General features: G+C 37.7%; 1 protein-coding gene across 1 annotated transcript in view; it reads right to left on the bottom strand.

The window, feature by feature from the left end:
• Window positions 1–429: 429 nt before the first annotated feature.
• LOC134666839 (eukaryotic translation initiation factor 5B) overlaps window positions 430–16,154 on the bottom strand; it is a 46,827-nt gene continuing 31,102 nt past the window's right edge. The window contains exon 18 of the mRNA XM_063524156.1: window positions 430–4,521. Within this exon, the coding sequence (XP_063380226.1) occupies window positions 4,414–4,521 (108 nt within the window). The 3' untranslated portion in view covers window positions 430–4,413. The remainder of the gene's footprint in view (window positions 4,522–16,154) is intronic.

Here is a 16,154-nt window from a genome sequence, read left to right as displayed (position 1 = left end):
GCAACTTCTGCTGCTGACTGTACCTACCTATCAGTCAAAGAATGTAATTTCAGTACCTTGTTGTAGTTTTCGTACCTCGTCACAGTGACAATCGATATGAAAGTCGCTGGGACCCCATACTATTGTTTTTCATACAAAATATCAGTTAACTCTCTCAATCTTCCTTAATACCTTCTCACTAAATATTTTTAGAATGTTTAAATTGCTTTAAAATAATAAACGAGTACGATGACCGTGACTGTTTCTTAAATCCAATCTGTTTCTGATATTATCTGATATCCGGATATTCGGATACTGGATAGTAACCGAATATCCGGTGCATCGATAATAATAATTACAATTTTAATAAACAAGCGTGTGTAATATGGCAGATAAAAATTATAAACTTGCGCCATTCTTGGTGTGAAGGTAGGTAAATAAAACATAACATAATTTTCATAATTTAATATAATTTCTTCAATATAAGAATATGTCCGATTCCATCTATATAATACAAAGCATTTTAAAAAGGGAAATACCTACATGTTTAATACAACCTCTGTACCATTGTTTTCCCTGTTCCTAGAGAGACATTAGAGTGGGGCCGTTTTCTAAAAAAAATAGGCTGAAAACCAGATTCTTACAAATCTACAATTTCTTGGGCTCATTCTACTCAGAATCGTGAGCATTCTCCATCCTACCACAACAAAACTATAATGTTCGTTCCATTACGTCACATTTCAGTGTGAAAATGTTCACTTGTGTGAACGTGACGTAGTGGAAACTAAAATTTCCATGCAATTTTTTGGGATTTTTTTTTGCATTAGGATTGAATGCTAGTGATTCTGAGTTGGAAGAACCCAAAAAGATCTGGATCTGTGAGACTGATTTCAATTTTTTTTTTTCAGAAAACGCTCGACTAAGCTAATTCATAGACTTTGCAGTGACTTGAGTGTGGGAGGGCCACCATAAACGCCAAATCTTACGAAAATATGACGAATGGCGAAGTCGTGTCGAGAATAGTCTTTATTCTTTGCTCATTAATGTTACTTAAAGTGTAATATTTTATTATGCAGTCTAATAGTAATGAATGACACGCCTAATGAAAAATAATCTAGAAACGCCATTAACCATTCTTCAGTCAACACCGGCAAGATATCTTTGCTGTTTATAAAGCCCAGGCGGCGTAGCACGGTCGCGTTTTTATCCCTTGTCACCATATCTGTCACGTTCCAACAAGTCTGTAAGTGCGAAAGGGACGCGCATAGTGATAGTCGATAAAAATGGAACCGTGCTGCGCCCGCAGCTATCACTTTACTAAAATCAACTACCGAACGTCATGCTCTGCGAGCACACTTTGACATTAGCGAAATCATCATAAATTCGATGGAAGCATTTTTTTTTAAAGAACTGAACTGACGTTTATGGTAGCACTTTCCAATTGTCACTTCATAGTAGTTAGCTCAGACGGACTCTACCGCAATAGGCGACCTCTACCTCCCATACATTCCATTAACAGCGCTCTCCTGCGTTGGCAGACTCAAGTTTGTGAGTCTTTAAAACTCGACTTAGTATTTTATACTAGAGTAACTTCATCCAAGTTTAACTTATAGTTAAAACGCCATTTCATATAGGTAGGTAGGTAGATAGGAAATACCTATCTTTATCTATTTTATTTGAATGTTGGAAAACATTTGTGTTAAATAGAATAAGACAAACTTTTAACTAACAGAGCTACTCTAGGTCTTAAGACTGATATACGCTTCAAAGGTCACGCGAGGCGCAACTCGGGAAATCGTAAGTAGTGTAGAATCTGCGCGGAAAAAGAAGAGTCGTGGAATGTATGGGCTCCATTTCTTTCTCGACTCTTCTCTTTCCGCTACATACTGTAGTAAAACTAAATCGAGTTTTTCAAATTCAGACTTAAAACTCGTTTCTATACCAACAATAACTGAGCGATTTCCAGTAAAAGATATTGAAAAACTTAATCTCACAGATCTTGATCTTTTTGGGTCCTTCCAGCTCAAAATTACATTACTAGCATATTCGATCCTGATGCTAAAATGTCCCGAAAATGCGCATAGAAATTTCACTTTCCACTACGTCACGCGTGAAAACGTGACGTAATGGAACGGACATTTTAGAACATATTTTTTTAAAGAGAATGTTAACGATTCTGAGTAAAATGAGCCCAAAAAGTCGATATTTATATGAATTCGGTTTTCAGTACTTATTTTGGAAAACGCTCAACACTCCATCTGCTTATTCATAGGTATATCTGTATAAATAGACATCGATTTATAAAACTGGCACTACGTTAGAATCAGAGGCACCGAAGAAGAGCGATTTTATTTAAAGTGTAGCATACAACTTTTTTCAAGTACATGGAAATGTTTATGTTATTTGTATGCAAAATCACGAACTCTTTCGATCCTAATAGGCGAAAAAAAATGTTTTTTTTACTTCCATTCCGTTACCCGCTTAGACTTTGTGGCGATAACGGAATGGAAGGATAAAAAAAATGGAATTTTAGGACTTTTTTTCCTAATATCATCGAAAAAACTCGTGATTCTGAATGAAGATTACATACAAATTCCAAAAATTTTAAAAATACAGTGCCTACATGAGTACAACTTCCCAGAAAAGATATTGCCAGACAAAAACAATTTCACGATGAGATCGCATATTGCACTATTACTCGAAATAAATTATGATCAGACACTTCATAAGATCGCTTTTTATTTATTGTAACATTTATATTGGATATATACAGGGGATTTCATCAAAACACACATGCAAATGAAAAGAAAAAAAATTAAACAGGTAAATGAAAAGGAGGGCATTTTCATGTAAAATTTTACAGGCTGCTTTGGGATTTTCAAACCATTTGCAACAAGATAAGGTATACCTACCCATGGCCATTATGTTGCGGTTAGTAGGTACCGTAAATCACCCAATTATAGTCCAATACTACAACCTATGGTCCACAGTTTCTATGAAGTAATTGAAGTATCAATACCTTCTTTTTGGTTTTGCCTGTGTTTTTCTTTTGCGATTTCACAAAATGCCTCATAGTTTCGAAATTCAAATAACCTGCCTGATGAGATGAGAGAAGATGTTCGACTTAGTTTTGGAGCATATTTAGCATTTTTTGTACTACAGTTGGGTGGTTTCACGATACATCTCAAAATGAAACTACCCAACCCTATATATCAGAGTTATGCAACGGACTTCATTGCTAAAATACAAAAAAATAAATTAAAATTTCCGAGTCAACACTTATTCACGTTCAGAAATAAAAATGCCAAAGGTTGAAAACGCAAGTAATAAATAAAATATAATGTATGTATCATAAATGTCTCATTTATATTTACAATAACCACTTACAATAAGATGTTTCAATGTTATTAATGTTAAATGGCTTTTAAATGGCAGTAAATAAATTATAAAACAATGTACATGTTATTATTTTGTACGACAAGTCTACGTATAATTAAATGAGCTATTTACTTTTTTTTTCAAAAAATTGATTATTTCTGAACTAACGTTTTTTATTTTTCATGCATAGAATTCTTAACGCTTTCCATCTTGACAATAAGATTGTCCCAAATCGTCTTTCCCGCTACGTCACGTTTTTGTATGAACTTTATTTTTGAATACGCGTGACAAACCAGAAATTAAATTTCCATATTGACGGACATATTTTTAATTGCCCAGATAATAATTTATATGATAAAAATAATGAATATACATATACAAAAGTTATGAGACATGAAAATTTTGCAAAAAATATTGAAATCGCTATAGTACGGGATGGGTTGCTATTTAAGTTGAGATTCTATGATACAAAGGATACGGTGGACTTATTCAACTGAAATAATCAAACCACGGGCAAGTTTTGTGATTTTACGAGTCAAGCTACAACCGCTATAGTCGTAGGGTTTCCCCAACATATATCACGCCGAACAAAAGCGTATATTTAGAAAAAAGCTTTATATCCACGCAATATGAGCTAAAATGACGTCCTTCAGCTCAAATCGGCTCGGCCGACGCCGGACGACGCGTCGAAGTCATTTTCGCCCTTATTTTGCAGACAAATCTTTTTCAACCGTCTATTGCCGATTCCGCGGCGATAGGTGTGAGGAGACTTTAAGCCTTTTCAAAAACAGACCAAACACATTATTTCCAATTACTATAGTTCCAGGGTATATGCACCATTTTTAGTCGTCCAATAGCTGTCACACAGACACACTGGGCCTGTTAGTTATTCAATAAAACAGACTACAGTAACCCGCGTAAGTTTGACCGGTCAGTAAAAAGAGGATTTTGAGAACGGTGTAGATGGAATAGACGATAAGACGGTAAACGTTGCGTCTTACTCCGAGAGCTCTGTTGTTTGTGAAGGTCTACCGAGAGTGAGCTCTGTTCGAAGGTCTAGAGGATCTGGAAGAGTTTCTTAAGCTCCACCATGAGCTGCCAGTCGGTCTTGATGAGGTCGTCGCGGAAGTAATCCTTGCAAGCATCAATGCTCGCGCGCGAAATCTGTAACAACAACAGGTTTTTTAAAAGCTGCATTTGTTTTGGGGATCATGTAAAAAAAATTGTCTCTAGTCAATTCTTTGGAAAATGGTGTCGCATGCAGTTTGCGTCGAGTAGCAGCCATATAGTTGACTAGACGCCGAAGATCGGGAGACGCTAGTGTCGGTGTTTTCTTAACCAAGATCGCTAGTTTTATTACCACTGAGGCGTTAAAGTGCATGTTAAGTTCAGATATGTCTCAGCACCTTGGTAACTCCAATAATCTCATGGAATAAACCCAACTATATAAAGGCAAACTAACATCTGAAAAGTTTAGACTCTGACAAATCTAACTCTGCATGTCGTTTGCAATGACAATGTGTGGCAATGACATCAATAATGATAAATTACTATGAAAATATCAAGTTTATTACATTTTTCTGATCAAATCGGTGCCCAGTTAGCTTTAGTCAGACTCTAAGACCTCCGTCTTGAGTGCCGGTTAAAGAAAACCGACTAAGCTCTAAACAAACGCTTAACAGCGTGTCCAGGAAAAAGCTCATTACAGGTTCGTTGGCAGCATCGAATTGTCTTTTAATTCATGCCTTAATTGTCGCGACATCCGCCAAAACCGGCTCTGGCCGTGATGCCGAATTGAGACGGCTAAAAATAGCCCGTTGAAGATGTGGTTCATTCACGATTCAGGGGTGGCGTTCCGAACGCAAGCGGAACGAAGCGTGAAAAGAACCAGTATAAAGTCGGACCGAATCAACTCTGCATGGTATTTCCAATGACAAGGTGTGGCGAATGTCATCAGAAATGTCAAATTTCTTTGAAAATATGACGTTCATAATGACACTACATTTCTATTCAAGTCGACTACGTGCTTTCTAATTGTTAAGTGGACGATGTAACATTTATTTTACGTATTTTTTGGTTCAGAAGAGTCTGGCCCCCACTGATTAACAGTCCGCCGGACGGTATCGGCCTGTCAGTTAGAACAAAATTTTGACAGTTCCGAACAACTGACAGGCCGATATCGTCCGGCGGACTGTTAATCAGTGGGCCCCTTAAACTAAGTTCCTTTAGCGTTTATGTTTTTCAAGCGACGGGAACACACGGCCCAGTTTGGGGCGCATCAATTGTGCCGCAGGGGTGAATGGTATGACGTCATTGGGAAATAGGGCGCTGCAAGCCGAATTAGATTAACTACAAAGGACGCTCTGGCTATTAGGAGGTCAACCGACACATTTTTTGTCGCAGTTCTCTAGAGATTAGAGAATATTAAGAAAAAAATGTGATTACATTTTCGTATTTCCGTTTTGTCACGGTCATCAAATGTTTTATGGAAAAAAGTAATGAAATAACATATTTCCTATGACATGTATACTTGGTCAAGCAAATCTTGTCAGTAGAAAAGGCGCGAAATTCAAATTTTCTATGGGACGATAACCCTTCGCGCCTACATTTTTCAAATTTGCCGCCTTTTTCTACTGACAAGATCTGCTTGACCCAGTATATATATTTTATTTATAAAATTGTCGATTTTGTCACTGACTGTAAGTACTTTTGTTTCAACATCTGTACATGTCAATAATCGTCAGTTAAAATGTTACAGATGTCCTTGGACCATTTTGGTATAAGACTGCTATGATAGCAGTAGATTAGGTGCCTTTGGTGTCCCATTTAAAAAAAATCCACCCTGTATGGCTACCTCAAAAATATATTTAAAGACTTATAGATTAATATTTTCATAAATTATTCCTCTTTCCATTATATGATCTCTAATGGCCCTATTATAAGTTTCAGTGTTGCCTATTTACTCGACACTAGGTGCCGCCAAATTTCCATCGGTTGAAAAATTGCTTTCATTCACGAACCAGGGCATCGATTGAGTGGCGGGGGTGAATGGTATGACGTCAGAGTGAAATAGGGCGCTGCAGGTCAAATGAGGTCAACGAAGCTCAAGACGGTGGTATATCACTTGCTCGGGCGCGCTCGGGCGGCGCTTGCTTCGAGCAAAAGTTGAGAAAATAATGCCTTGCGTTATGGTAAAAAGGGTTACATACACACAGTTTTTTCTTAGATGGAATTGTTTTCATTTAATATAACAAATATAAAAAGTAATAGGTACAGTCGACATCAAAGATATGTTTACATTTTTAGGGTTCCGTACCCAAAGGGTAAAACGGGACCCTATTACTAAGACTTCGCTGTCCGTCCGTCCGTCCGTCCGTCCGTCCGTCTGTCACCAGGCTGTATCTCACGAATCGTGATAGCTAGACAGTTGAAATTTTCACAGATGATGTATTTCTGTTGCCGCTATAACAACAAATACTAAAAACAGAATAAAATAATGATTTAAATGGGGCTCCCATACAACAAACGTGATTTTTGACCAAAGTTAAGCAACGTCGGGAGGGGTCAGTACTTGGATGGGTGACCGTTTATTTTTGCTGGTTTTTTGTTTTTTTTTTTTTGCATTATGGTACGGAACCCTTCGTGCGCGAGTCCAACTCGCACTTGCCCGGTTTTTCGCTTTATTACAAGGGAGTAAGGTGCAAAAGTGTAAACCTCTTTGACGTCGACTGTACCCGGGTAAATGTGCCTATTTTTTGTTATTATCGCATCCCTGGACCATTATATTTAAAGTTTTTACTGATGTGGGTTTTTTTTTGTTATTTTTTACACATAATCACGTGCTGTTGCGATCCTAATAGGATAAAAAAGGGTTCCTAAGATTTTGTTTTCCATTCCGTTACCTTCATACAAAGCGTATGGAAAAAGCCTTTCCTTTACCTTCTTTCATAGGGACACTTTGTATGAGGGTAACGGAATGGAAAGAAAGGAAAACCGGACAAGTGCGAGTCGGACTCGCCCACCGAGGGTTCCGTACTTTTTAGTATTTGTTGTTATAGCGGCAACAGAAATACATCATCTGTGAAAATTTCAACTGTTCTAGCTATAACGGTTCGTGAGATACAGCCTGGTGACAGACGGACGGACGGACGGACGGACAGCGGAGTCTTAGTACAGTCAACGGTAAAAATATGGGTGTAGACAACTTACTCAAAAATATGTCCCAGTTCTTAATTCACTGACATAAGAGTTATGGGACATATTTTTGAAATGATTTGTGCACCCATATTTTTTACCGTTGACTGTAATAGGGTCCCGTTTTACCCTTTGGGTACGGCACCCTAAAAATGAATGCAAGTTTTCAATACGACACTATTAGGATCGAATAAGTTTCGCAGTAGATAAAAATTTTCAAATCTGAAAAATTAGTACAACTGTAAATAGAATAAAACCTTTCAAAATGTTAAACTTTAAAATCAAAATATTTTATCGAGCCCAAATTCGATGAGTATTTTTCTTACTTATAATTTGGAACCAGACGATATAATATCCTAAAATGTTCACGTTTTAAGCATAATCTTATTTTTATTTGTGTGTGCGTGACGTACCAGACACTTAAATTCCATTAAAAAAATCTTTTTTTCTATAAAAAAAATTACTGCCTGGAATCCTAGATCGATAGGTAAAACGCAAAAAATACCTAAACCCCTAGTGTAATACTCAAAATACCATACGAAATGACACTTAACGCAAACGCATACGTCACGTCACGCTATCGAATGACACACTACACTACACTACACTGCACTGCATACATACATATACATACACATATATACCTTACACTAGGGGTACAGTAGTTCAAATACAAAAATTGTTAGCGATAGATTTGGAACACTAAAATATTTCTCTTTTATTTCGCCGTTCTAAAAATAGCCAGTATAATATAATTCATTCACGACCCGGTCCCGGCCCGACCCGGATTGCAGTCGGGCCAAGATGGTCGCCTCTTTATCGCCTGTCACCACGCCTGTCACGTTCTAACAAGTAAGTGCGAAAGGGACGCATGACACGACAAGCGATAAAATCGCGACCATACTATCTGTGCAGGGGTGAATGAGGGGATGACGTCATAGCGAATTGGGGCACTGCAAGTAGGTCAGCCTTGGATGCCCCGGCGAGCCTCCGGAGCCCCGGGAGTTACCTTGATGCGCGCCGTTTTGTCGGTAAAGCGGCAATGCTTTGGAGACGCAGATAGAAATCGCCTTTATTGACAATGAAGTGGCTGGTACGAGCCCCGATGTACATGTTTTCGTCTAGTGAGACCATTTTTTGAGGTTCTCGCGTTTGTTCAAAAATAATGTTTTAGTTTTAAAATTACTAATATTTAATGCTTATACTAATGTAATTTAATTTTATATGGTAATACTCTGCAATAACTAAATCCAAATACAAGGAATACCGTTTGTACTGAAAGAAAAAAAATAACGAATTTTTATTTTTTTACTGACGGGTAGGATTGCAACATATGTGAAAAGGGCTATTACTAGGAAAAGCAACAGGGCTCTGCCAATGTACTGACAATTTTGTTTCGAGCCCATGCATGCAGCAGTGCTGTAGGAGAGGACAATACGATTTGGACAACGTTTTTGAAAAGTACGTTTTTTCTGCAATAAAAGTCTCATGCAATTTTATTATACGATCAAAATAAACTACATTAAACACTATTATGGTTCCCATTACTGGGTCATCTTATGTTCATGTGTAAAATTTATTACAATAAACAAAATTGTTGCGTGGAACTAGACGAAATAATTTGCATCGGGGCTCGTAAAGCGATAATGCTTTGGAGACACAGATAGAAATCGCCCTTATGGATGGATAAAGTACCTTTTGGTAGAAGACATCATATCACCTTGAATGTTTCGATGCCGAGCCTTCGGGCCCGGGGATTGCTTGGCAAAACGTGCCGTTTTCGGGTAAAATCTTGGGAGAGTATAACCAAATGGAGACGCCTTGTCTGTAATTTTCTGTACAAAACAGTCTGCCGAGTTTTACGCGAGAGAGGCACAAATATATAGGTACGTAACAGAGTAACGTCAGTCCATACAATTTAATTATTTTAATACAATTATGTTTACACGGCATTACAGTAAAAATATGTATGGTCAAACGTCTATGAAATTATGACGTATAAATAACACGCACTGCGTGAGCTATCCTATCAGAATCACTGCAGACTTTTCTTGGTCTAACTCTAGCATATGCAATCCTGATGCTAAAAAAATCTCATTTTTTTATGAAAATTGTACTTTCCACTACGTCACGCACATACAAGAGAAAATTTTGATCACACTAAAACGTGACGTAATGGAATGGACATTTGGGACATCTTTTTGGAGAATGCTGTCGATTCTGAGTAGAATGAGCCCAAGAATGTCCAGATTTGAAGGAATCAGGTTTACAATATTTATTTTAGAAAACTCCCTTTCGAATTGAAACTTTTTATAAAATTCAAGGTAACACCGTCAATTGTATACAGCGAATAACAATGTCGTAACGTCTTATTGAGCGAATTTCATGAATGAATCCGTTGCAAAATATCAATGGAGCTAGAATGAAGACTGACCGGGTCACCGCATCTGAGGGCCTACCGCGAACCACGTTCGACGTGTTGCCTTACTGTCGCACTTGTGAATTCGTACGTAAGTGTGACAGGGAGGCAACACGTCGAAAGTGGTGCGCGGTAGGCCCTCTGTGCGCAGGCCGCGTTCGCAACGCTACGCGAGGCACCAAAACCCCTAAACTGCAAAACGTAATTCAAGACCAAAAAAAGTAAGACAATGTTGCCATTGCAATAATTTGTTTGTAAAATAGTAAATTCCTTTTGATAAGTAATCACGCTAAGATAAATTATTTATTCGTAATTTTACTCCTACTATTTAAAAAAAGTACTTTTTTTTTGTACATAAATACAAGACGCGCTTTTAAAAACTGGCAACATTGTTTACCTACTTTTTTTGATCTTGAATTACGTTTTGCAGTATAGTGTAAGTAAATTAAATTTCATTCTTTAGCTGTTATACGTGCGTTGGCGTTGTCTATTGTTGTATAGGATTTTGAACAGCGCGGCAAGCGGTACGTTTTGGAAACTCAATATCCCTTACAAAATTACACTTAACGCAAACACGTCACGTCACGCTACACTACACTACGCACCAGTACAATAGTACCTATAGGTACAGTCGCCATCATATATATCGGAGCGGCCAAGGTGCTCACAAATATCTGAGCACGCCTCTATTGTCAAGGAGTTAGAGTGCTTATTCAGATATTAAACATAAACATACATAAACATAATTTATTCAAAAAACACGTATTTCATGGTTACATTAATATAAAACAAAAACTTAAAAATAGTGATAGTTTACATGTGCCTGAACTAGGATTCCCTGTGTTTCAGGCGTGAAGTATGGCAAACATTGTTCAAACTAATTAATTTTCACTTACAATATTGTGAACACCTTGGCCGCTCCGATATATCTGACGGCGACTGTACACTAGGGGTACAATAGTACCTATAGGTACACCAACCAAGTGACTAGAAGCGATTTAGGGTAGGTACGTATTTTTGCCAATCCTTATTTCCGCAGTTCGCAAATTGCGAGCATCTTTCTCTGTCACTCTTATTACGCCTTAATTGGAGTAAAACAGAAAGGGCATCTTTTTTTTTCAATTTGTGAAGTTCGGTGTCCGCTAGGCCCTCTGAGAGATAGACTCGCTCACGCTCACTACGCAATGAGAATGCACCCAGCACATCCTGCTTGCGTATACCGGCTCTCATGCAAAAACAGACCGTATCTACTTGAAATAGAGTTTACTTTCGCGGCGCGGGTGTGCGGTGCTCCGTGACAACTGACATGGCCCAAATGCCGGCGTGACGTCACTGAATATCCGATAGAACTTTGTCTACAGTCGCCATCAGATATATCGGAGCGGCCAAGGTGGTCACATATATCTGGACACACACTAACGTGTACCCAATAGAGGCGTTTTCAGATATTTTCACCACACCAGCTCGGAAAGGCTTACTTTGCGCTTCAAAAACTGATAGCAAACTTGCATTTTATTCACATGTGAGGCAAAGTAATCAAATGCAAATTTTGAGTTGTTATCGTATGTTTCCTGGTTGAATTGACTTTTAAATGATGAATTGGGGTGATAAATATTTAATAACATTCATTTGGATTTGATTTGGTTTGATTGTGTTTGTTATTTTACATTTAATATTTGCTTTGGGTTGGTGTGGTGAAAAATTTTGTGTTTCACTCGGGGGCAAATTTTGTTTACCCTCGTGCTTTGAAACCCTCGCAACGCTCAAGATTCCATTTCTCGAACCACTCGCTACGCTCGTGGTTCAATTTTGGAATCTTTCGCCTGCTCGGGTATCAATATTAGCACGAGCGGTTAAACAACAACTTTGCCCCCTTGTAAAACAAATAACTATTGTATGCCACCACCATGTATTTAGATATACGCACCGGGGCCGCTCCGAAATAATGTATCTGATAGCGACTGTACCCAAGTTTAGTGATTGGTATACCTATACCTAATTATGATGACGTAAGTAATAGTATATTATATTTATAAGTATTTAATGATTTAGTGACAGTTGTCTCACAAGTCACATTTATTTCCTTGAAATGTTTTTACATGATGATAATTCGTCCAATTATACCAAATTATTTTGTATAATTGGACGAATGAATGAAATAGAATAATAATACAGTATATTTATACATTTAGCGTTTGCGTCAAATCCGTTAGGTCTGATTATTTGCAGACTTATTTATGATGTTGGTCCAATGAATAATCCAAATTGGTGACCTCGAGCGCCGAACGCAACTTTGTCAAAAATCGAAAAACCTGCGAAAATTTCGGTTTTTGTTTTATTTTGGGCGATTCTAACCCTAAAGGACTAGTTTTTGATAGTACCTTCATTAGACGTTTTTAAAGAAGACTAAATTTCCCAATACAATACGAGATTAGAACTGTCTCTGTAGATTGAATAGTTTCCGAGATAAAGGCTTTCAAAATTTAGATTAATTTAGAAAATTAGATGGTAAAAAAATAAATATCACTGTAAATTTTTATAGTTCCATTTTGTTCTCTAGTTCTCTACGCATGCTCTATTAGGAACATATCGTTCACATGAGGTTGCAATTTTGTTTTATGCTTTTTAACTAGATGCTAGAGTTTAAAATGTTAAAATAAAAGATATCCCTTCATAAATTGATGCTATAAAACGTGAGGGGTTAGAAGCTGAACCGTTTCATTGAGCCACGAGCCGTGAATGGCGCGGCGCACCCTCATTGATCGGTGCGCCCAGGTCACTAGGTCGAGGGTGGCGACCCCTACAACTATGAATGGCCGTATAACATCTTATTGGAGCATTCCACGGGCTAGCCCGTGGAAGGAAAAAAAACGCATTTTATTTCTTGTATTCAGACTTTTTTTTCGGGAATTTAAGAGCCAACAGGAGTGGTCATTTCTCCATACAAACGTACTCGACTGTTTCCTCCGTGGGTTTTGATGCTAGAGCAACGATATTTTCAACACAGATTAATATTGTCAATATCTGTGTCGGACGGTTTTGCTTTTTTTGATATTTTTGTTTTTTAAGGCGCTAGAGCCCTTCAAAAATGGCCAAAATGGCCTCATTGACTATGACACAATGAGAGGCGTAGTATTCAAAACTGATATCAATTAGCCAAATAAGCAAAATGGTCCGACACAGATAATTTCATAATCATTTAGATTTCCAAATTTGGTTACGATTGGTTAAGTTTTGGAGGAGGAAACAGTCGAGTACGAACCCTCGATTTTTGAGATTTTTACGCAGGGTTTTTCGCCTTGTCCTTATCGCACTAGTTTTAGGAGCCGCTGCCGTTAGCGAGACGGGTATATTTACCTAAAATATTTAAAACTCAGCTCGTTTCGTCTTAAAACAGGCGATTATTTTTCTGTGCATATTTTTGACCATTTGTCATAGAAAAGGAAACTCTTATACCTGCAAACCTTCAGAAAATTCGCGTACGGGACCAACGGTAGGCAATTTCATGGAATGCTCCTATTGCGCGTTGGCAATGTTGGTGAGGCCACTACAGGCTCTTCGTCAAGATATATATAGTACATTGTCCAACGTGGGGGGTAAGTGGAACATTGTACGAGAGTCTATTATATATTTAAAGACTCTAGTAACAATATTCTTACCCCTGGAGTTACACAAAATATATTTCACCACAATTGCGAAAAATAACTAAATTTTAAGCGAAAACGTGCCAACCTACGCTAGCGGCTTCATCAGATTACTTTAGCAATATCTTTTACTAAATGTTTAAGACCACCCTTCTTATTAGCAGTTTCCAAACCATTTTTAGGGTTCCGTACCCAAAGGGTTAAACGGGACCCTATTACTAAGACTTCGCTGTCCGTCCGTCCGTCCGTCCGTCCGTCTGTCTGTCACCAGGCTGTATCTCACGAACCGTGATAGCTAGACAGTTGAAATTTTCACAGATGATGTATTTCTGTTGCCGCTATAACAACAAATACTAAAAACAGAATAAAATAAAGATTTAAGTGGGGCTCCCATACAGCAAACGTGATTTTTGACCAAAGTTAATTAACGTTTGGCGTGGTCAGTACTTGGATGGGTGACCGTTTTCTTTTTGCATTTTTTTCCGTTTTTTTTTGGCTTTATGGTACGGAACCCTTCGTGCGCGAGTCCGACTCGCACTTGCCCGGTTTTTAAACATAACTACCGAACGAGAGATGTTAAGTGATGAAAGTCTCGCAGGATCAGGCGTTCGTGCCGCGGGGTTTATTAGCAAAATAAACGTTTACAATTTGCTCAAATACCGCACGCGTGTAACAGATTTAAAATCCTCTTGAGACCCAGAAGCACTTGTTTTATTTTTGAATTTGGAACCCTCAGTTATTCACTAAAAGTTCAAGTTCAGTTTTCGGGAATTTTGTGAGAACCTATTGGATTTTTTTCAAAATGGTGGATATATAGACTTATTCAGTTTTAAGGTATGCTCGCGAGGTCTACAGTTCACAGAGCCACCAGAAATTATTCTACCCAGAGTACCTACTCGGTATCTCAATATCGGGCAAAACAAACACGTCTATTATTAGACGATATTGTGCACTATTTACAAACCTTATATAAACAAAGATGCAACGGTCTATTCTGGAATATATCATAAAATACATATTACTGGTCGATGTACAAACTAATTATATAGTGTATAAGTACAGTAAGTGCAATCATAGAGAAATATAGTAAGACAAGAGTGCTCACTCCATACATCAGTTTTGGTACCATTAAGACTAATATTTTCATAGTGGACATCTAGCATCGAGTAGCGGAATTATCAGTACTGCTAAGCAGCAGTAGTAGTACTGTCAAGTGACAATAGATGTAGCACCAACCGGAAAGTCTAATGTTGAACATAAGACTAGGGATCCGAATAAGTAGTAGGGATCCGTTTAAGTTTAAGGGCATATTCGGTATTGTCTCTGATAATAAATAATAAGAAACATTTTTTTAACGCGAAAATTGGCCGATTTGGACGATAGAAAATTGCCCTTAAACTGATCGCTACTATATATTTATGTCAGTGTCTATCTACCTTTTTGTCAGTGTCTGAGAGGCACGTAAATATATTTTTGGAACGTTTGGCTAGCATAGGTGTTTGTGTACTCGACTGTAGTAGATGTAGCTACGCGGCACCATTTCGCATGCGACAGAGCATCGTGCGCCCGCGCACTATTAATAGCGCGTCAATCGCAGGAAATAGATAGCTACATGCACCTCATTCATTCAGACGTCACATGTTTTGGCGAGTAGATCTCGCATTTTTAACCGACTTCAAAATGGTGAAGTCGTCTCGCAAACCGGTTGAGAAATGATGGAGTTTTGAGGTAGTTGAAAAAACTAACCTAGACCCGAATTATAACCTCAATTTTAGGAATTTGGAAGTCGCAAAAAATAAAGACAATTTATAACAACAACGTATTAAGAAAAAAATTTACGTCACAGTTAACACGCCTCCAGCAAATATTGGATGCAAGCAATAAATTATAGTCAGGAAAACAATGAGTGAATCATGCGCAAGCTATTTATAGATCGGTGTCAACCTAACGAACGCGAACACAGGAAATAGATACTGTAACACTTTCATTAGAACATCTATAGAATATACCTAATGTGCGGTAGTGTTTATAGGAAATGGAGTCTTTCGAGTCCAAACTGAAGAAACGACTCGTATTTACGAGACTGCGCTAAAATAATCCGAGTCTTAAGCGCCGAGTCAAGTCCTCAAATTAATCAACCAATTCAATCAATGAATTAAGTATTTTTAAGCGCAAATCGAAAGGATTTGAGCCTACGAACAAAGACTCGTCAACATTTTTTTAGGTTTTATCTATATACTAAGTAGTATAGCAGTTGGTAAACTTATCGTACAAAAGGCGGACTTAATGTCAAAAACATTATCTACCTGTCAACCTTAAGGCAAAGCAGATAGATTGTGGGCGGTGCAACTGCTACTACTACTACTAACAAAATTTAATATAAACCGCAAAGCTCATTTTAAAAAAATTAACACATAATATGCAAGTACATCAAAATATACACGATGCATGCAATATAAATACATATAACTAACATTTAAATATAAACAATAAAATATATAAATTATATAAGTAAAACCAGGAATCCTTCATTCTACCAG

This window comes from Cydia fagiglandana, chromosome 8 (assembly GCF_963556715.1).
Source record: "Cydia fagiglandana chromosome 8, ilCydFagi1.1, whole genome shotgun sequence".
Lineage (NCBI taxonomy): Eukaryota > Metazoa > Arthropoda > Insecta > Lepidoptera > Tortricidae > Cydia > Cydia fagiglandana.
The sequence above is the reverse complement of the archived record's forward strand: the minus strand, read 5'-3'. Positions and strand labels throughout refer to the sequence as shown.